This window comes from Coregonus lavaretus (genome assembly GCF_964263955.1).
Source record: "Coregonus lavaretus genome assembly, chromosome: 9".
In the NCBI taxonomy this organism is placed as follows: domain Eukaryota; kingdom Metazoa; phylum Chordata; class Actinopteri; order Salmoniformes; family Salmonidae; genus Coregonus; species Coregonus lavaretus.
Window position 1 is genome coordinate 47,385,524 of NC_139996.1, and position 23,857 is coordinate 47,409,380.

At 43.1% G+C, this 23,857-nt stretch overlaps 1 protein-coding gene across 1 annotated transcript in view; it reads left to right on the top strand.

The window, feature by feature from the left end:
- Window positions 1-23,857, top strand: part of insc (INSC spindle orientation adaptor protein) — a gene marked incomplete at both ends in the record, with an annotated part of 49,942 nt that overhangs the window by 17,515 nt on the left and 8,570 nt on the right. The window contains 8 exons of the mRNA XM_084168228.1: window positions 4,194-4,246; window positions 4,367-4,490; window positions 5,470-5,583; window positions 8,751-8,876; window positions 14,088-14,259; window positions 14,519-14,697; window positions 14,836-14,902; window positions 23,265-23,420. Of these exons, the coding sequence (XP_084024354.1) occupies window positions 4,194-4,246; window positions 4,367-4,490; window positions 5,470-5,583; window positions 8,751-8,876; window positions 14,088-14,259; window positions 14,519-14,697; window positions 14,836-14,902; window positions 23,265-23,420 (991 nt within the window). The remainder of the gene's footprint in view (window positions 1-4,193; window positions 4,247-4,366; window positions 4,491-5,469; window positions 5,584-8,750; window positions 8,877-14,087; window positions 14,260-14,518; window positions 14,698-14,835; window positions 14,903-23,264; window positions 23,421-23,857) is intronic.

Genomic DNA, 23,857 nt, shown 5'->3' on the forward strand with positions numbered 1-23,857 from the left:
ACAAACGTCAATTCAACCTCTTTTCCATGTTGGTTCAATGTAATTTAATTGAAATGACGAGGAAACAACATTGATTCAACCAGTGTGTGCCCAGTGGGTGGCCTTCTTCTGGGGGGATGAGAAACTGCTTTTTTTAAAGGAGTTTAGCTACTTCCCTCACTCACTTGTTTAACACCAAAGGAGTGCTATTGAATCATAACTACAGTTGAAGTCGGAAGTTTACATACACCTTAGCCAAATACATTTAAACTCAGTTTTTCTGACATTTCATCCTAGTACAAATTCCCTGTCTTAGGTCAGTTAGGATCACCACTTTATTTTAAGAATGTGAAATGTCAGAATAATAGTAGAGAGAAGGATTTATTTCAGCTTTTATTTATTGAATCACATTCCCAGTGGGTCAGAAGTTGACATACACTAAATTAGTATTTGGTAGCATTGCCTTTAAATTGTTTAACTTGGGTCAAACGTTTCGGGTAGCCTTCCACAAGCTTCCCACAATAAGTTGGGTGAATTTTGGCCCATTCCTCCTGACAGAGCTGGTGTAACGGAGTCAGGTTTGTAGGTCTCCTTGCTCGCACACGCTTTTTCAGTTCTGTCCACAAATATTCTATAGGATTGAGGTCAGGGCTTTGTGATGGCCACTCCAATACCTTGACTTAGTTGTCCTTAAGCCATTTTACCACAACTTTGGAAGTATGCTTGGGGTCATTGTCCATTTGGAAGACCCATTTGCGACCAAGCTTTAACTTCCTGACTGATGTCTTGAAATGTTGCTTCAATATATCCACATAATTTTCCTTCCTCATGATGCCATCTATTTTGTGAAGTGCACTAGTCCCTCCTGCAGCAAAGCACCCCCACAGCATGATGCTGCCACCCCTGTGCTTCACGGTTGGGATGGTGTTCTTCGGCTTGCAAGCAACCCCCTTTTTCCTCCAAACATAACGATGGTCATTATGGCCAAACAGTTCTATTTTTGTTTCATCAGACCAGAGCACATTTCTCCAAAAAGTACGATCTTTGTCCCCATGTGCAGTTCAAACCGTAGTCTGGCTTTTTTCTGCCGGTTTTGGAGTAGTGGCTTCTTCCTTGCTGAGTGGCCTTTCAGGTTATGTCGATGTAGGAATCGTTTTACTGTGGATATACAGTGAAAAAGTATTCAGAAAAAGTATTTAGTCAGCCACCAATTGTGCAAGTTCTCCCACTTAAAAATATGATTTTCATCATAGGTACACGTCAACTATGACAGACAAAAATAGATTTTTTTCTCTCCAGAAAATCCCATTGTAGGAATTTTAATGAATTTATTTGCAAATTATGGTGGAAAATAAGTATTTGGTCAATAACAAAAGTTTCTCAATACTTTGTTATATACCATTTGTCGGCAATGACACAGGTCAAACGTTTTCTGTAAGTCTTCACAAGGTTTTCACACACTGTTGCTGGTATTTTGGCCCATTCCTCCATGCAGATCTCCTCTAGAGCAGTGATGTTTTGGGGCTGTCGCTGGGCAACACGGACTTTCAACTCCCTCCAAAGATCTTCTATGGGGTTGAGATCAGGAGACTGGCTAGGCCACTCCAGGACCTTGAAATGCTTCTTACGAAGCCACTCCTTCGTTGTCCGGGCAGTGTGTTTGGGATCATTGTCATGCTGAAAGACCCAGCCACGTTTCATCTTCAATGCCCTTGCTGATGGAAGGAGGTTTTCACTCAAAATCTCACGACACATGGCCCCATTCATTCTTTCCTTTACACGGATCAGTCGTCCTGGTCCCTTTGCAGAAAAACAGCCCCAAAGCATGATGTTTCCACCCCCATGATTCACAGTAGGTATGGTGTTCTTTGGATGCAACTCAGCATTCTTTGTCCTCCAAACACGACGAGTTGAGTTTTTACCAAAAAGTTATATTTTGGTTTCATCTGACCATATGACATTCTCCCAATCCTCTTCTGGATCATCCAAATGCACTCCAGCAAACTTCAGATGGGCCTGGACATGTACTGGCTTAAGCAGGGGGACACGTCTGGCACTGCAGGATTTGAGTCCCTGGCGGCGTAGTGTGTTACTGATGGTAGGCTTTGTTACTTTGGTCCCAGCTCTCTGCAGGTCATTCACTAGGTCCCCCCGTGTGGTTCTGGGATTTTTGCTCACCGTTCTTGTGATCATTTTGACCCCACAGGGTGAGATCTTGCGTGGAGCCCCAGATCGAGGGAGATTATCAGTGGTCTTGTATGTCTTCCATTTCCTAATAATTGCTCCCACAGTTGATTTCTTCAAACCAAGCTGCTTACCTATTGCAGATTCAGTCTTCCCAGCTTGGTGCAGGTCTACAATTTTGTTTCTGGTGTCATTTGACAGCTCTTTGGTCTTGACCATAGTGGAGTTTGGAGTGTGACTGTTTGAGGTTGTGGACAGGTGTCTTTTATACTGATAACAAGTTCAAACAGGTGCCATTAATACAGGTAACGAGTGGAGGACAGAGGAGCCTCTTAAAGAAGAAGTTACAGGTCTGTGAGAGCCAGAAATCTTGCTTGTTTGTAGGTGACCAAATACTTATTTTCCACCATAATTTGCAAATAAATTCATTAAAAATCCTACAATGTGATTTTCTGGATTTTTTTCCTCAATTTGTCTGTCATAGTTGACGTGTACCTATGATGAAAATTACAGGCCTCTCTCATCTTTTTAAGTGGGAGAACTTGCACAATTGGTGGCTGACTAAATACTTTTTTCCCCCACTGTAGATACGTTTGTACCTGTTTCCTCCAGCATCTTCACAAGGTCCTTTGCTGTTGTTCTGGGATTGATTTGCACTTTTCGCACCAAAGTACGTTCATCTCTAGGAGACAGAACGCGTCTCCTTCCTGAACGGTATGACTGCTGCGTGCTCCCATGGTGTTTATACTTGCGTACTATTGTTTGTACAGATGAGCGTGGTACCTTCAGCCGTTTGGAAATTGCTCCCAAGTATGAACCAGAGTTGTGGAGGTCTACAATTCTTTTTCTGAGGTCTTGGCTGATTTCTTTTGATTTTCCTATGATGTCAATCAAAGAGGCACTTGAAATACATCCACAGGTACACCTCCAATTGACTCAAATTATGTCAATTAGCCTATCAAAAGCTTCTAAAGCCATGACATTATTTTCTGGAATTTTCCAAGCTGTTTAAAGGCACAGTCAACTTTGTGTATGTAAACTTCTGACCCACTATAATTGTGATACAGTGAATTATAAGTGAAATTATCTGTCTGTAAACATTTGTTGGAAAAATTACTTGTGTCATCCACAAAGTAGATATCCTAACCGACTTCCCAAAACTATAGTTTGTTAACAAGAAATTTGTGGAGTGGTTGAAAAACAAGTTTTAATGACTCCAACCTAAGTGTATGTAAACTTCTGACTTCAACTCTACCTGCTTCCAGTAATCTTCTGTCTGTGTGACCCTACTATATTTGCAATTGTTTGGCTCTTAGTCAGTAACACTAGAGGGACAAATGAATAAAGACTTCCGGAATACTCTATTGTACATTTGCCGCATATAAATAGTCCCTATTATAGGTCCCATGCGCTATTCATGCCCAGAGCGTAATTCAGACCAAGATAATATTAAAATAAGTCTCCGAGAGCCACCTGTCTGGTTCCATCTTGGATGGGCTGCTGAAGACATGAATTAGCCGCCTCTGATGGCCCTTTCCCTTCAGTAGTTCATGCAGGTTTCCCGTCAAGTGGAATCACACTTGCACCGTCTGATACGGAGTACACTCACTTCATCCATTTTAAACTGATGCTGTTAAGGTTCTGCTTCTGTTACAGATAGCTTATCATCCGCTGGGACTGGAGAATTACATTCTGCTTTGTGTGTGTGTTTTTGTGTGTGTATGTACTGTCAGTGTGTGTGTGTTCTACTGTCTGTGTATACTGTCTGTGTGTGTGTGTGTTCTGCTGTCTGTGTATACTGTCTGTGTGTGTGGGTGTTCTACTGTCTGTGTATACTGTCTGTGTGTGTGTGTGTGTGTGTGTTCTACTGTCTGTGTATACTGTCTGTGTGTGTGTGGGTGTTCTACTGTCTGTGTATACTCTCTGTGTGTGTGTGTGTGTGTGTGGGGGGGGGGGGTGTTCTACTGTCTGTGTCTAATGTGTGTTTGTCTTATTGTAACTTGAAATGTGTCTCTCCTTTTTGAGTGCAGTATGAGAAGTCTTTGCTTGAGAAGTGCATGGAGCTGACCACCATAACAGAGAGGTAAAACATGCATACACAACTCTTAATGACCTCTGAATATTGTCAAACACATTTGAATACAGGAGCTAAATGAGTGTTTATGTTCAAGGTTTATCCAAACCATTGCCCTCTCTTCTACAGATGCCTTCATACTGAGGACAAATTCTTCCTGAAGTCCATGAGGGAGGCCATTCACGAGATCCTCACTGATGTCAGCGATTCGTTCAGCCACATGATTGACATGGCCCTGGCCAATGAGATCCAGGTATGAGGCTTTGACTACACCCAGAATTCTCTTTTGTCCTACAGGCTGATAGCCATACTTAGGCCGTTGGCACACTGGGATTTCGATTCCGAGAATTTCGAATGGAGCCAATGCTTTTTCAATAGAAGTCATCCGTTGCCCGATGAATGACAATGGATGATGATTGTCTGACAAAAAACGCATAAACTGTAAACTTTTGATGGGCAAAATCGTCAGAGAATAGTTTACTTGAGTTGTACTGTTGACGGACAGAAACGGACAATGATGTGTTCATGCGTCTGCCTTACTCATTCTTGATGTGGTTGATAGCCACACACACACACACGCGCACACACACACACACACACACACACACACACACACACACACACACGCGCACACACACACACACACACACACACACACACACACACACACACACACACACACACACACACACACACACACACACACACACACACACACACACTCCACAATCAGACCCATTCCTGGCCAGCCCATGAGTCTCCCTGATGTATTGTTATAGAGACTAAAAACAAATCAGAACAGTTTAGGAAGGGTGAATACAAAAGGTAACATTTACCAAGTCTAATATAGCCACCACTATAATAGGGGATTACATCATTCCTGCATTGCTGGTTTAGACTAATGAAAACAAATAGAGATTTCATTAGAGACTTTCGCTTCTGTTTGAATGATAACTGGTAATAAAGAATTGCATACTGAGTTCAATAGAGAATTAAACCTGTATTCAGATAATTAAATTACGCTGAGTTCGTTGTATATAATATAGCATATAAACTTAACCACAGTTATATCCACAATAGTCATTAATTAGTGCTAATATTGATCTTCTAATCTTTATCGTAAACCTCAAAACTTCCTCCTTTCATTGAAATTTAACTTGCTGCTTCCCTTGCTGAAAAGAGATGTCAATCTCAATGACTTTCGTGTGTGTATGTGTCCCGGTCCTCTCCAGATCCTGATCAGGCAGATTGAGTCATCAGACAGTGTGTACACCATCGGCAGTGCCATCAGCAACCTACTCTCCCTCACCCAGGATGGCCCGCAGCTCTGCAGCATCATCGCCAAGGTGATACACACCCCTCAGACAGGCCCACTCCTCTGTCTGCATACACATAGGAGGACCGTTAGGTGAAGGGATGATGGTCTGGGTCGTGTTCATTCGGACACACAACAGATTTTTTTCCCAAACATTATGCAACAGAAAATGAGCATTTCTTATTGGACAAGTGCAGGTACAGTAGTCCCTCCCTGTTTCAGTCTGTTTTCTTCTGTTTGGTGCCAAATGAATGGCCCTGCTACATCCCCATGTTAACACAGTCCCACCTCTCTCTGCCATCAACTTCCCCATCCTTCCACATGAACCCTCGGCCCAATCCCAAACAGATCCCTGGGCCCCTGTATGTCCATGTTCACTCTTCCTTGCAGATCGGAAAGGGGCTAGGGGCTAGGGATCGATTTGGGATTGGGCACCCACCCACCATAATAAGCTGTATAGCTAAAGAGTAATTTGCTCCAAGAGATAAGAAGGGACAGGCCAGACACTATGTCCATGGGGCCATTAGCCAACCAGACGCTTCCAGGATGCTCTTGATAAGACTTTTCCGGGTGGGAGACTGAGCCCCCCACCCCCCACACACACTCATATACACACACACACCTCCCTTGTTGCCAAAAGAGATCAATAGTGTCAGTTCCCATTAGGACTGGGCATTGATCACACAGCCTGCCTGCCTCTGTTTTACCTATCACTCCGCTCTACCTTCCCCCATACAGAATCTCTCTCTCCCTACCTCCCTCCCTCTCTCTCCATTCGGAGAACCCTCAGAGGGCTGGTTAAGAAATCATGGCTGCCAATGGGGCTAATGAATACGGAGCACAAAACATCTGTTGGCATCTGAATGTATTACTCTCCTTTCTTTCTAAAGCCTTTGTCTCTCAGGTACATAGCCAAGCTCTTCTGTCATCTAGGTGCTTTGGTAGCGCTGACGTCCCCCCTTCTTTTTTGCTGTTGAATATCTGCCACTTGCCATCTACCCCCCCCCCCCCCCAACTTTCCTGGAACTGTTGATAGATGTGCTTTTAGTCTACGATGTGCTGCATAATGGACTGCGATAAAGTCTGGCAGTGGCGGGATGATAAGCTTGATGCAGCAGGTCCGATGACTGTACTGGAACTCAATCAGTTGTCTAGTGAGCTAACTTGACTCCATGAGATTAGGGTGTGTGTGTAGCCCAGCCTGTGTGTTGGAGAGTCTGTTTTTAGGCCAGAGTATGTTACTGTATAATTAATTGTCGGTTGGTGTTTCCATCACTGGTATTTAAATCCTCCCACCAACCATTATGCATTCTAGGTTTGCTCATTTTGTACAGTACATACAGGCGGTGCTCACTCATGTCAATGCACACTTTGCTTCCTTGCCAGACTCATGCATGAGTATGGTCCTTAGCCTGAATACGAATCGAGCCATGAAAGAAATACATTTGATTTAGTATGAGGAGAATAGACAGAGCTGCGTTTTGGTGCATATACTTTAGAGGGCTACCGGAAGAAGAAGTAAGACCACGTCATGATTTAATGCGAGTTCATTGTCTTGCTGTTTACCTTCTGTGATGATGCACAGTATATGGATCTAAATGTCGGCCATGTCTGCAGATTCCACAAATCTATGTCTTGGCTCTCCTGCAGCCGTTTGAAACAAAGAGAAAGCTGGGGTGTGAATGTATGATGTAGTTATAATTCTAGCAAGCAATCGTCATGCGAGTCCTGTTTAAACCATGTGGGAGTTCACACGGAGTTCAGAAACATTTAACATGCGAAGTTTTAAGATCCATTACTGAGATTACACCATGTAAGGACAGAGGCTGTGTTCTCTCTCTCGCTTTCTAACTCTCTTTGTCTCTCTATCTCTCTTTCTGTCTCCATTCGCTAAAATGAATAATTAGGCTTCCCAGAGACAAACCATATGTTAACATGTCAAAGACAGTTCCATGGATAAATCAAACCTTGTGTTGGCGAGGCACCATTTACTTGATTGATTTAGATGGAGCTCAGACTTTTTGAACTCAATCAAAGGCGACAGCCATGCAGGCTTTACATCATAAATGTAGGTCAGCTCTTTCAGGAGTTAGTCTCGTGCTATACTTCTTACACGTCCATCTACAGTAATGCCTTTCTGAATCCACTCTCTCACAGACACACGTCAAAACGCCATTGAGTTGTGTGATATGATATGAAAAAATATTGAAATATATACATATAAAGCAATGGGTAAACCTCTTTCCTCTGCTCAAAAAATTGATTATTCATCTCATGGGACTTCCTGGTCAAATAAAGGTTCAATTAAATTGAATTTTTTTATTAAACCTTTGAGGGCTAACATCAACACCTGCATCACAGAAAAATGATAAAACGATTACAGGACTCCTCCATTAGATTGAAAATAATAACTTGTTTTGGAGTTTCGCTCTTTAGAATGGGTGGAAGATTGAATGAAGAATGCTGCTCGGGGATTGGCTAAAAGGGATGGTGCTTTGGTTTTGGAATGTATTGCGTGGGCAGAGAAGGTATGAGCGTTTAGAGTGTAGGGGCAGGACGATTAGCCACTCCAGGCTTGGCTGTGTGGCCCTATCTGTGCATGAGACATACCACCACCTCCTATAATGTGCCTTATTTGGATAATGGTGGTAGTTACAGGACGTTGTCTTGCAGGTAATTCTATCTATCTCCATGGTGAATAGAATTCTGTCAGCAAGTGTTTTTGTGAGAGGAAATGACAGAATGTAGAAATGACGGACTGCTTACGTTTGTTTACCCTAATCTGCAATGCAAAAGAGATAAACAACCATTATAGGTAGCATATCAAACCCTTGTGCTCAGACCCTTGAACATATCAAACCCTTGTGCTCAAAACTTCACAAGAGAATAATTATTAACGAGTCATTGGATAGCTTGTCAGGTTGGCAAGCTCACTGAGCACTGTTGGTTTGACTAATTCGGCCTTTTTGGGTAATCCATTGTTGGCTCGTCCATTGGACACTTTTGTCTATCTTGTTTTATACTGTTGGCTAGCCTATTGGAAGGTTTGAGCTAGCACAATGTGTTCTGTTTCTTAGTTTGTCTGTTTGGCTTGAGGGACTATCAATTTGACATAAGCTCAGGCTAGGTTGTTTAGCACTGAGCATTGTTTGCGATGCTAATGATGCTAATGGTATTGTTGTTTTTGTCTGTCCACAGGAGGGCGCTGTGGTGGCCCTGTTTAAGATCTGCCGGCAGGACTGCTTCAGCGACCTCTACGCACATGCCCTGAGGACAGTGGCCTCCATATGTTGCGTGGAGGAGGGCATCAACCAGCTGGAGAAGGTACTGTAGTGCAGTGTTTATACATGTAGACACTAGCATGCACACACACACTCAGAGGTTGGTACTCACCGATGTGGGTAGTGGAATATGTCCTGCATGCACTCCAGAAAGCTGCCCAGGTGCTGGGTGGAGGTGTGGTTGGCCACCACTACTGATGTCTGATACACAAACAAAATTATTTGCACAGAAACATATGGATGCAGATACAAACTGACACACACATACATCCATACACTAAAACGTGTGTACTAATAAGCAGCAGAGGATAGGCAGACAGGCAGACCAGACAGACAGACCAGACAGGCAGACCAGACAGGCAGAGAGACAGACTTCTTTCCATTGGTCTGCTGGAGTGAGAGCTTCGGTGGGAGATGTTTAGTCTCCCTGTGGGCAGGTATAATGCTCCACTAATACACACTGGGGCTGTAGGCCTCACACACGCATGGGATATTTTCACAGGGGCGCAAGTTTATTTTCACAGGTGAAAACATGCTAACAATAAGAGTAGCGGCGGCTTGGCCACGTGAGAGATGCTCGCTGATCAGGAGCTCACAGATACCGTACAAAGGAGCCTTTGTTTCACTGCTGGTCATGGTCTCCTTGCAAGTTGCTTTATGTAATGTTGCATTTCAATTTGCTCTGCAAGCAAGAATTTTAGGTTGTTAAGAGATCACTGGACCTAGACACAGATGACGGATACATGTGTGTGTTTGAGTGCGTAGCGTTTTTGGACCTATATAAACAGTATTTTCAGTGTTCTTTTTTCTTCTTTTGAGAATAAACAAAAAACCCAAAGTATCTCCACCCAATGGCATCCATGAAAGACAAATACAACCCCATTCACTGATTAATGATGCCACACCGGCGTCTGTGTTTGCTCAAAGAGCAGCTTGGAGAATGGAGGCAGTCAGGTGTAGAAACGCCAGACAGAACAGGAACGACAGGCCCCAGATTAGATCCAATGCCTCCGGGGGGAACTGTTGCGGAAGTTGACGCTACGAACCGAACACGAGCCATCGCTCAGCTGCGACAACCACACCTGTCGCAGTTGACGGGTGATGGAGGAAAGGGACTGATTCACACCTTTTATCTCATTGGTTGGAAACTGTTTGTTTATATCTGTTGGGGCATGTGGTTAAAACAGTAAGGGCTCTATTCAATAGGTATCGTGGAAGTTCAGCGTTACAGCTTGATTGAAATGTAAAGGCAATGTTTCCGCTTTAGCGGAGACTGCATTCACGGTAAACGATGCATATGTCTGCTCAATTGGAAATTACCTTACCATTTCTGTTGCACAATCTGTAACGCTTCAGCGATACATATTGAATAGAGCCCTAAGATCTCACAAAATATCATGATGAAGTTTAACCTCCATGGTCGTCGAGCTTGGTTGAGTGTCTACTGCACTCGAAGACAAAATTCACACTGACAAAAAGTACATGGTATTTGGGCAGCTTAACTTCAGTATAAAGTTATTATATATGCCCCTTTCAAAAAGTAGGTAGTATACATTTGTTATTAGGCTACAAAACTATAATGAGTCAAGCCATGTGAGTGTCTTCTTCCATACGATGAGGAACAATTTTAGGAAGAGACCCGGAGTAGACCGGGGGCAAAATATGAATGAGAAGTTCACCTCAGAATATAGAAAGACGGGAGTGAGAGGTGGATTGTTCTGTGTCAATGGGCCGTGTTGGCACACTGGTGACGTATTAGGAGCCAGAACTATGAGTTGTTCTATCATGAAGCTCATAGTGATGGTCTTCAGGAAATGACTCTGACGGGTGAATCTATGATGGGTAGTTTGTATGAGCTCACTCAAACAATTCTACTCAAGCTGACATAAAAGCAAAAAGTGCCAATTAGTGCAATGTTTTTCTGTTTGCGTGCTCTGTATTGTAATTTGCTCGCTACTCTTACAGACTAGACCCTCAAATCCTTCAAAAGGCAAAGTTATACAGGTTATTTGTTTTAAGGTAAAGTCTTGTGCTAATATTAATAAAAAGTACATTTTTATTCCACAGTATATTTGGGCACTAATATATGCTAGGTCACTGGCACCACTGCTCAAAGATGCAAGGTCTAAAAAGTGTAGTATAGTAGTGGGAAGTGTAGCAGAGTTTTGTCTGTGCAACATTGCCACCATGTGGATAAAGATTTTATTTCCAAACCTGGATAAAAAAGTTCACTGTATAGACACTCATCATTCTACTCAACTTCCTTGGGTTTGCTCTCCCCCTCTCTCTCTCTCTCTCTCTCTCTCTCTCTGTCTCTCACTCACTCACTCACTCACTCACTCACTCACTCACTCACTCACTCACTCACTCACTCACTCACTCACTCACTCACTCACTCACTCACTCACTCACTCACTCACTCACTCACTCACTCACTCACTCACACACACACACACACGACCCTCGGCTGTCTTAAACGATGTCCAATCAGAATTAAGATAAAAGTAGGGGGTGAACATCCAGACATTTTGGGGGGGAATTTACGGCACCTGGTATTCCTAGGTGGTCTACCTTCCCAGCAGTGGTGGAAAAAGTACCCAATTTACATACTTTAGTAAAAGTAAAGATACCTTAATAGAAAATGACTCAAGTGAAAGTCACCCAGTAAAATACTACTTGAGTAAAAGTCTACAAGTATTTGGTTATAAAATACTTAATTATCAAAAGTAAATGCAATTGATCAAATATACTTAAGTATCAAAAGTAAAAGTATAAATCCTTTCAAATTCAAATGTTCCTGTGCTGCTAAGCATAAAAAATGTAAGGAGTACTTTTGGGTGTCAGGAATGTAGTGAAGTTAAAAGTAAAAGTTACCCCGGACGGCGCTGGGCCAATTGTGAGCCGTCCTACAGGGCTCCCGGTCACGGCCGGTTGTGACACAGCCTGGGATCGAACCCCAGGACCCCTTACGTTTCCCCGAAACCTGATGTGCACGTGTTGGGGAAACACCAAGCGAGATCTGAGAGCCCATAAAAGCACCTCCAGTCCCTGAGGGAGATGGCCGTAAAATTGGAGTGGTGTTGTTTAATTGTGATGGCTTTATAGGCATCGCAATTTATTGACCCCGACACTTAACTATCTATCTGGACCGCCTAAAAATAAAACTACTATAGAGGGATTCTTCGATTAATCAAAGGCGTCTGTCAAGTCAATGAGATGCTCGGGGCTTGTTACATCATATGTGGCTCTGAATATGGCCAGAGATGGGCAGTATTTCTGTTACAAGTATTTGAAATATGTATTTAAATTACTTTTGAGTATTTTGTCATTTGTATTTCACCAGCCTGAACTACAATCCAATGCATTTTGTAACAAGATACTTTTGAAACTTTTCGAGCCCTGTAATTTGTATGTTCAAAATACTAAATACTTTTCTATACCATTTTTTTTGTAGCAGTTCCCCTTTTCACCCTACATTGGTATCAGATGTCTGATGGCACTATGGTGTGATAAGAGTGTCAGCTAAATGACCAAAATGTAAACATGAACACTTTCAAAGCATGCTGGATATTATTCTAATGAGCTCTGCTATCGAAACAAGGCCAAAAACAATACCCAGTGTGCTCTGCAAATGTTAATTTTTACATTTGCAACATTTAGCAGATGCCATTATCCAGAGTGACTTACAGTCAGTGGCATTCAATTAAGGTCGATAAAAAACACATCACAGTAATAGCAAGTAAAACATTTTTTTTACCGTTACTGAGAATGCTGTTGTAGTTAAGGTGTTTACTTGCAAATGTATTTTGTGTTTTGAAAAGTATTCAGACCCCTTGACTTTTTCCACATTTTGTTACATTACAGCCTTACTCTAAAATATATTAAATTGTTTTGTTTGTCTCATAAATCTACACACAATACCCCATAATGACGAAGAAAAAACTGGTTTTTAGACATTTTTGCAAATGTATTAAAAATAAAAAACTGAAATTTGCTTCCGTCTGGCCACTCTACCATAAAGGCCGGATTGGTGGAGTGCTGCAAAGATGGTTGTCCATCTGGAAGGTTCCCGATTGCTCAGTTTGGCCGGACGGCCAGCTCTAGGAAGAGTCTTGGTGGTTCCAAACTTCTTCCATTTAAGAATGATGGAGGCCACTGTGTTCTTGGGGACCTTCAATGCTGCAGACATTTTTTGGTACCCTTCCCCAGATCTGTGCCTCGACACAATCCTGTCTCGGAGCTTTACGGACAATTCCTTCGACCTCATGGCTTGGTTTTTGCTCTGACATGCACTGTCAACTGTGGGACCTTATATAGACAGGTGTGTGCCTTTCCAAATCATGTCCAAACAATTGAATTTACCACAGGTGGACTCCAATCAAGTTGTAGAAACATTTCAAGGATGATCAATGGAAACAGGAATGATAGAAGAGTTGACCACAGCACATACAATATGTGGGTATAGGGCTAAGCTAATGTGTGTGTGTGGAATGTGTTATGTACTGAATTCCCTCAGATAAAGTTTGATGCAGTGGTGTAAAGTACTTAAGAAAAAATACTTTAAAGTACTACTTAAGTAGTTTTTTGGGGTGTATGTACTTTACTTTACTATTGATATTTTTGACTACTTTTACTTTTACTTCACTACATTCCAAAAGAAAAGAATATACTTTTTACTCCATACATTTTCCCTGACTCCCAAAAATACTCGTTACATTTTGAATGCCTAGCAGGACAGGAAAATGGTGCAATTCACGCACTTATCAAGAGAACATCACTGGTCATCCCTACTGCCATCTGGCGCACTCACTAAACACACATGCTTCGTTTGTTAATTATGTCTGAGTGTTGGAGTGTGCCCCTGGCTATCCGTAAATAAAATTAAAAATTAAAAATTGGTGCCGCCTAATATAAGGAATTTTAAATTATTAATACTTTTACTTTTGATACTTAACTATATTTTAGCAATTACATTTACTTTGATACTTAAGTACATTTAAAACCAAATACTTTTAGACTTTTACTTAAGAAGTATTTTACTGGGTGACTTTCACTTTTACTTGAGTCACTTTCTATTACAGTATCTTGACTTTTACTCAAGTATGACAATTGGGTACTTTTTCCACCACTGGTTTGATGCCATTGAACCAGCTGCTACGTGGTCATGTTATCCTTATGTCTAGCATGAGATGATTTGGCATAACAGAATGTGCTTGTCATTGCGTGTAATGCGTATGTGTCACTCCTTCTATAGGTGGATGGGATCCTGTGCCTGGCTGACATCCTGACCGATGAAAACAGTACTGAGGCGGCGAGGGCAGAGGCAGCGGCGGTGGTGGCCCAGATCACCTCGCCCCACCACACCTCCACCCAGCACCTGGGCAGCTTCTTAGAGAGCATGCAGGACATCGTCACCGCCCTCATCAGTGAGTGCATGGCTGCTGTACTTCAGGGCTTTGATATGGCCACAGGTCCTTGGGGCTAGATCATTATTCATTCTGAAACACTTTAAAGGCCCACTCTTTAATACGAAAAAAAAAAGAGAATGGCAGCTACTTCACTTAGTTTTGGGATGGGGCTGCAGAAATGTAACCACTCTTAAATTCATAGACAGAGCTATGAATGTAAGGTCAAAATGAGGTCAAGATATTTCTGGAGATAAACGTGTGGATGTGTTTCTTCCAGAGTTGTGCGAGAGTGCCTCCTGTGGTGAGGTCTTCCTCCTGGCGTCTGCTGCCCTTGCCAACATCACTTTCTTCGACAGCATGGCCTGTGAGATCCTCCTCCAGCTCAACGCCATCCACATCCTCCTCCAGGCCTGCAAAGACCGCAAGAGAGTGGATACTCCCTACTCTAAAGACCAGGTAGAGGACACACTGATCTATAGGCCCTTGCTCAACCAATGCCCAGCACTGTTGTATTTCAGCAGGTGGTGAGCTACAATGTGTTGAGCGTTGTCAAATCGCTGGTATAACGTGCCCTGTTGACTGTGGTCCATTTAGGTGGTGACCATCCTGGCAAACCTCTCTGTTTTGGAGCAGTCTGCATCTGAAGTCCTGCAAGAGAAGGGTACGCAAAAAAAACAACGCTTTACCCAGTATTTGATATGTCAAGTTTCAAGTTTTATTAGTCGTATGTACAGGATACACATGGAATATACCATCCAATGAAATGCTTACTTGCAGGTTCCTTCTCGGCAATGCTACAACAATAAGAAATGATAAAAGATATGAATACAAACCATAAAGTAAATGGCTCAGTAGAATAGAATAAACATTTGAACATAAGTATAATACAGGAAGGCACTGAATGAGGTTGACTTCACGATTAACATCTCCACACGTGTGTTCACTGGTCATGATGGAGAAAGTGACTAATATCAAAGGAGGCTATCAAAATTATTGCAGATACATGACAGAATCACACAGGACAGCTAAAGGGAAAACCCCATCCATTGTATTACAGTTATAATCCTCAAGATGGCAACGTAAACCCACATTTTTGTCATGTTGCCTGTTTCTTCAACCCTATTAGTTTGTCGCCTGACTCAGTGTTGTTTGTTTTGTATTGAGCACCTGCCTCTAAGTTTGTTTAGTCTATTTTCTCATATTCTGTGTGTTTTGTATCTATGTCCTCTTACTGTCTGTGTGTTGTGTCTACCGCCGTTTGTTGTCTACGGCAGGGCCGGCCCACCCATTAGGCAGGATTAGGCTGCCGCCTTTAGAGGCAGATTGACGAGGGCGGTATTTTCCAAGTTAAATTGACCAAGACGCACCTCCAACAACACATAAAACCTCATAATTCTGCCCAAAAAACAATGACATTTTCTCTCAACCAGTGGCATATGGGTTTTTGGTGAGCGCTGATGCTGCCCTGTGATAAGCAGTGCACACTTTGTCAAAGCCATCACGCCTCTCCAGGGTGCTGTTGGAGCGATACATCGCAGATATAGCCTATGGTAATAAGAGCATGTGAACTTTTCTGTAGCCTACAGGCTGGAGATGATAAAATGTATGACAATGTAATGAGACAGGCACTTTTTACATCATGCACGTTTCTCCGATCAAATAGTCTAACCTAAATAGCGCCCAAACAGGTCAAAGTAAAATGGACAATATGGAATGGACAATAAGGCTACTCACAACTGCTGTGCAAGAGTTTCACCCCATGGGCTAAATTGTCATGATCAGTGGTTTCAAGTTTGTATCCATACATTTTTTACAAGCTGATCATAGCAAAAAAGGAAATACTTCTGCATTTCCCGCTGTGTAAACACATTGCAAATAGGCTCAGGATAACAGCTTGGGTTGCTGATATACAGAGTTTAAATAGCCAAATTGATTAGTCACAGAAATCAGGACTAATAAAGCCAATGCCACTGCCTGTTTTACAAGTGGTAGGCCTACCACATGGATGGGCATTCATTAAATTACATTGTGGGCTGATACTGTAGGCTACACCCCGGAACGGCCTTGAACCAATCATAGATGTCTATGTTTGGTTCAGATTGAATCGGGTCTGGACCAGCCTTGATTTGGCCCAAACATAGACGTCTATGAATTACATATTTTCAAATTTTATTCAGATCTAAAAATTTACCTGATTTCAACATCAGGAAAATACGTATTTTCAATGTCCGGAAAATACTGTACCAGTCAAAAGTTTGGACACACCAACTCATTCAATGGTTTTTCTTTATTTTTACTATTTTCTACATTGTAGAATAATAGTGAAGACATCAGAACTACGAAATAACACATATGGAATCATGTAGTAACCAAAAAAGTGTTAAACAAATCAAAATGTATTTTATATTTGAGATTCTTCAAATAGCCACCCTTTCCCTTGACGACAGCTTTGCATACTCTTGGCATTCTCTCAACGAGATTCACCTGGAATGCTTTTCCAATCTTGAAGGAGTTCCCACATACTGTATGCTGAGCGCTTGTTGGCTGTTTTTCCTTCACTCTGCCGTCCGACTCATCCCAAACCATCTCAATTGGGTTGAGGTCGGGGGAATGTGGAGGCCAGGTCATCTGATGCAGCACTCCTTCTTGGTAAAATAGCCCTTACACAGCCTGGAGGTGTTGGGTCACTGTCCTGTTGAAAAACAAATGATAGTCCCACTAAGCCCAAACCTGATGGGATGGCGTATCGCTGCAAAATGCTGTGGTAGCCATGCTGGTTAAGTGTGCCTTGAATTCTAAATAAATCACAGACAGTGTCACCAGTAAAGCACCCCCACATCATCACACCACCTCCTCCATGCTTTACGGTGGGAACTACACATGCGGATATCATCCGTTCACCCACACCGCGTCTCACAAAGACATTGCTGTTTGAACCAAAAATCTCAAATTTGGACTCCAGACCAAAGGACACATTTCCACCGGTCTAATGTCCATTGCTTGTGTTTCTTGGCCCAAGCAGGTCTCTTCTTCTTATTGGTGTCCTCTAGTAGTGGTTTCTTTGCAGAAATTCGACCATGAAGGCCTGATTCACACAGTCCCCTCTGAACAGTTGATAATGAGATGTGTCTGTTACTTGAACTCTGTGAAGCATTTATTTGGGCTGCAATTTCTGAGGCTGGTGACTCTAATGAACTTATCCTCTGCAGCAGAGGTAACTCTGGGACTTCCATTCCTGTGGCGGTCCTCATGAGAGCCAGTTTCATCTTTTTTTTTGTGACTGCACTTGAAAAAGTTCTTCAAAGTTCTTGAAATGTTCCGTATTGACTGACCTTCATGTCTTAAAGTAATATTGGACTGTCATTTCTCTATGCTTATTTGAGCTGTTCTTGCCATAATATGGTCTTGGTCTTTTACCAAATAGGGCTATCTTCTGTATACCACCCTACCTTGTCTCAACACAACTGATTGGCTCAAACGCATTAAGAAGGAAATCAATTCCACAAATTAACTTTTAAGAAGGCACACCTGTTCATTTAAATGCATTCCAGGTGACTACCTCATAACGCTGGTTGAGAGAATGCCATGAGTGTGCAATGCTGTCATCAAGGCAAAGGGTGGCTATTTGAAGAATCTCAAATATAAAATATATTTTTATTTGTTTAACACTTTTTTGGTTACTACATGATTCCATATGTGTTATTTTGTAGTTCTGATGTCTTCACTATTATTCTACAATGTAAAACAATTGTAAAAATAAAGAAAAACCCTTAAATGAGTTGGTGTGTCCAAACTTTTGACTGGTAGTGTACATATTTTCAATTTTAATTCATAACCGAAAATGAACCTGATTTCAATGTCCGGAAAATACGTATTTTAAACATCTGGAAAATACATATTTTCACATTTACGTCATTTAGCAGACGCTCTTATCCAGAGCGACTTACATGAGCAATTAGGGTTAAGTGCCTTGCTCAAGGGCACATCGGCAGATTTTTCACCTAGTCGGCTCGGGGATAAGAACCAGCGACCTTTCGGTTACTGGCACAACGCTCTTAACCACTAAGCTACCTGCCGCCCACCTTTCATTTAGAACCTAAAATGAACCTAACTTCAACGACTGGAAAATATACTGAATAAAAATATAAACGCAACATATAAAGTATTGGTCCCATGTTTCACGAGCTGAAATAAAATGTTCCATATGCAGAAAAAGCTTATTTATCTCAAATTTAGTGCATAAATTTGTTTACATCCCTGTTAGTAAGGATTTCTCATTTTCCAAGATAATCCATCCACCTGACAGGTGTGACTATCAAGAAGCTGATTAAACAGCATGATCATTACACAGGTCCACCTTGTGCTGGGGATACTGGAGTGGCGCCGGAGAAGATGGCTGTCGTTTTATAGCCCTCTAACCAATTGTACTATTATGTGTGTTTCGCGTTATTTGTAATTTATTCTGTACATAATGTTGCTGCCTCCGTCTCTTATGACCAAAAATAGCTTTTGGATATCAGGACAGCGATTACTCACCTCGTATTGGACGAAGATTTTTTCTTCAACGAGCCGGACGAAAAGGATATTCTACAGACACCCGACAAGGCCCAAATCCCTGTCATTCGCATGAGAAAGAGACAGCGATATCGTGGACGTAGGTCGGGGTGTCGTGTAAGGATCTGACGGCGAGCGAGTAAACTGCCTCTTCCATCAATCCTATTAGCCAATGTTCAATCATTTGAGAACAAATTGGATGACCTAAGATTACGGTTATCCTACCAACGGGACATTAAATACTGTAATATCTTGTGTTTCACCGACTACAAAAGGAAGCACAGCCGCGAGCTACCCAGTGACACAAATCTACCAGACGAGCTAAATCACTTCTATGCTCGCTTCGAGGCAAGCAACACTGAAGCATGCATGAGAGCACCAGCTGTTCCGGATGACTATGTGATCATGCTCTCCGTAGCCGATGTGAGTAAGACTTTTAAGCAGGTCAACATTCACAAGGCCGCAGGGCCAGATGGATTACCAGGACGTGTACTGCGAGCATGTGCTGACCAACTGGCAAGTGTCTTCACTGACATTTTCAACATGTCCCTGACTGAGTCTGTAATACCAACATGTTTCAAGCAGACCACCATAGTCCCTGTGCCCAAGAACACTAAGATAACCTGCCTAAATGACTACCGACCCGTAGCACTGACGTCTGTAGCCATGAAGTGCTTTGAAAGGCTGGTCATGGCTCACATCAACACCATTATCCCAGAAACCCTAGACCCACTCCAATATTTATACCGCCCCAACAGATCCACAGACGATGCAATCTCTATTGCACTCCACACTGCCCTTTCCCACCTGGACAAGAGGAACACCTACGTGAGAATGCTGTTCATTGACTACAGCTCAGCGTTCAACACCATGGTACCCTCAAAGCTCATTACTAAGCTAAGGATCCTGGGACTAAACACCTCCCTCTGCAACTGGATCCTGGTCTTCCTGACGGGCCGCCCCCAGGTCGAAAGGGTAGGTAACAACACATCTGCCACGCTGATCCTCAACACAGGGGCCCCTCAGGGGTGCATGCTCAGTCCCCTCCTGTACTCCCTGTTCACCCATGACTGCATGGCCAGGCACGACTCCAACACCATCATTAAGTTTGCTGACGATACAACAGTGGTAGGCCTGATCACCGACAACGATGAGACAGCCTATAGGGAGTAAGTCCGAGACCTGGTCGTGTGGTGCCAGGATAACAACCTCTCCCTCAACGTGATCAAGACAAAGGAGATGATTGTGGACGACAGGGAAAAAAGAGGACAAGGCACGCCCCCATTCTCATCGACGGGCTGTAGTGGAACAGGTTGAGAGCTTCAAGTTCCTTGGTATGCACATCACCAACAAACTATCATGGTCTAAACACACCAAGACAGTCATGAAGAGGGCACGACAAAGCCTATTCCCCCTCAGGAGACTGAAAAGATTTGGCATGGGTCCTCAGATCCTCAATAAGTTATACAGCTGCACCATTGAGAGCATCCTGACTGGTTGCATCACCGCCTGGTATGGCAACTGCTCGGCCTCCGACCGCAAGGCACTACAGAGGGTAGTGCGTACGGCCCAGTACATCACTGGGGCCAAACTTCCTGCCAGGACCTCTATACCAGGTGGTGTCAGAGGAAGGCCCTCAAAATTGTCAAAGACTCCAGCCACCCTATTCATAGACTGTTCTCTCTGCTACTGCATGGAAAGCGGGACTGGAGTGCCAAGTCTAGGTCCAAAAGACTTCTCAACAGCTTCTACCCCCAAGCCATAAGACTCCTGAACAGCTAATCATTGCTACCCGGACTATTTGCACTGCCCCCCCCACCCCCACCCCTCTCTTTTTCGCTGCTGCTACTCTGTTTATTATTTATGCATAGTCACTTTAACTCTACCCACATGTACAGTGGGGAGAACAAGTATTTGATACACTGACGATTTTGCAGGTTTTCCTACTTACAAAGCATGTAGAGGTCTGTAATTTTTATCATAGGTACACTTCAACTGTGAGAGACGGAATCTAAAACAAAAATCCAGAAAATCACATTGTATGATTTTTAAGTAAATAATTTGCATTTTATTGCATGACATAAGTATTTGATACATCAGAAAAGCAGAACTTAATATTTGGTACAGAAACCTTTGTTTGCAATTACAGAGATCATATGTTTCCTGTAGGTCTTGACCAGGTTTGCACACACTGCAGCAGGGATTTTGGCCCACTCCTTCATACAGACCTTCTCCAGAGCCTTCAGGTTTCGGGGCTGTCGCTGGGCAATACAGACTTTCAGCTCCCTCCAAAGATTTTCTATTGGGTTCAGGTCTGGAGACTGGCTAGGCAACTCCAGGACCTTGAGATGCTTCTTACGGAGCCACTCCTTAGTTGCCTTGGCTGTGTGTTTCGCGTCGTTGTCAAGCTGGAAGACCCAGCCACGACCCATCTTCAATGCTCTTACTGAGGGAAGGAGGTTGTTGGCCAAGATCTCGCGATACATGGCCCCATCCATCCTCCCCTCAATACGGTGCAGTCGTCCTGTCCCCTTTGCAGAAAAGCATCCCCAAAGAATGATGTTTCCACCTCCATGCTTCCCGGTTGGGATGGTGTTTTTGGGGTTGTACTTATCCTTCTTCTTCCTCCAAACACGGCGAGTGGAGTTTAGACCACATGACCTTCTCCCATTCCTCCTCTGGATCATCCAGATGGTCATTGGCAAACTTCAGACGGGCCTGGACATGCGCTGGCTTGAGCAGGGGGACCTTGCGTGCGCTGCAGGATTTTAATCCATGACGGCGTACTGTGTTACTAATGGTTTTCTTTGAGACTGTGGTCCCAGCTCTCTTCAGGTCATTGACCAGGTCCTGCCGTGTAGTTCTGGGCTGATCCCTCACCTTCCTCATGATCATTGATGCCCCATGAGGTGAGATCTTGCATGGAGCCCCAGACCGAGGGTGATTCACCGTCATCTTGAACTTCTTCCTTTTTCTAATAATTGCGCCAACAGTTGTTGCCTTCTCACCAAGCTGCTTGCCTATTGTCCTGTAGCCCATCCCAGCCTTGCGCAGGTCTACAATTGTATCCCTGATGTCCTTACACAGCTCTCTGGTCTTGGCCATTGTGGAGAGGTTGGAGTCTGTTTGATTGAGTGTGTGGACAGGTGTCTTTTATACAGGTAACGAGTTCAAACAGGTGCAGTTTATACAGGTAATGAGTGGAGAATAGGAGGGCTTCTTAAAGAAAAACTAACAGGTCTGTGAGAGCCGGAATTCTTACTGGTTGGTAGGTGATCAAATACTTATGTCATGCAATAAAATGCAAATTAATTACTTTAAAATCATACAATGTGATTTTCTGGATTTTTGTTTTAGATTCCGTCTCTCACAGTTTAAGTGTACCTATGATAAAAATTACAGACCTCTACATGCTTTGTAAGTAGGAAAACCTGCAAAATCGGCAGTGTATCAAATACTTGTTCTCCCCACTGTACATATTACCTAAATTACCTCGACTAGCCGGTACCCCTGCACATTGACTCTGCACCGGTACCCCCCCTGTATATAGCCTCCCTACTGTTATTTCATTTTACTGCTGCTCTTTAGTTATTTGCTTTTATCTTTTTTACCTAACACTTTTATTTTATTATTCTTTAAAAAATGCATTGTTGGTTAAGGGCTTGTAAGTAAGCATTTCACTGTAATGTCTACACCTGTTGTATTTCGGCACATGTGGCAAATAAAATTTGATTTGATTTGACAATAAAAGGCCACTCTAAAATGTGCAGTTTTGTTACACAACACAATGCCACAGATGTCTCAAGTGTTGAGGGATCATGCAATTGGCATGCTGACTGCAAGAATGTCCACCAGAGCTGCTGCCAGAGAATTTAATGTACATTTCTACCATAACCCCCTCCAACGTCGTTTGAGAGAATTTGGCAGTATGTCCAACCGGCCTCACAACCGCATACCACGTGTAACCACGCCAGCCCAGGACCTCCACATTCGGCTTTTTCCACTGTGGGATCGTCTGAGACCAGCCACCTGGACAGCTGATGAAACTGAGGAGTATTTCTGTCTGTAATAAAGCCCTTTTGTGGAGATGAACTCATTCTGATTGGCTGGGCCTGGCTCCCCAGTGGTTGGGCCTATGTAAAAAACACCAGGAAATCAGCTCCAAGTGATTTTAATTTAAGAAATCTCTTCCCAAGTACTCCCACGCATAATAGAGAGACACGTGATCGTATACAAATGTAAGCAAGGTTTGAAATGATTATGTTTTAGTCAAACATTATATCTGTTTGGGCTTCTTGCGGTCATTTTGCAGTCTACAAATTATTTGTAATTACGTTCCGGCCCCCCGACCATCTGCTCAAGAAAAATACGGCCCACGGCTGAATCTAGTTGATGATCCCTGGTCTACGGCCTCTGACTGTCTGTGTTGTGTGTCTACGGCCTCTAACTGTGTGTCTGTTGTTTGCTAGGTATTGAGAGACTGCTCCAGCTGCTGGGCGAGAAGCCATCCTCCTCCAGTCCATCAGAGGGCGCAGCGTGCGAGCGGGTCCAGCAGAAAGCCGCTGTAACACTGGCCCGTTTGAGCAGAGACCCGGATGTGGCCCAAACAGCCATCCAGCTGCAAGGTATAGGCCATTGCTCTGGGGTCAAGTTTCCCCTACATACAGATCTAGGATCAGCATCCCCTCCCCCAATCCTAAACTTAACCAGTAGTGGGGAAAATGCTAAACTGTTCCAAGATTAGTGTCTAGGGGCAACTTCCCCCTACTTCATAGACCATCAGCTTCTGCTACCTAAGCGTATAGCATTTAGACCACTCCTTTGGCCTTTCTCTTTTTAGTTGCATTCAATATCTCGACTGGGATAACCCCTCTTTTGAGACTTTTAACGCTGTGAAACGTTATCTCAAACAGCATTTTGGTGTAATGAACGCATGTGCATCCAACTCGCAATAGAAGTTCCCTCTAGGGGTGAAATGTATTCATTGGGACTGATTTGACCTGAGGAAATTATTACCTTTCAATACTTTTTTGGCTCTCTTAGGGCTCGATTCAATCCATAT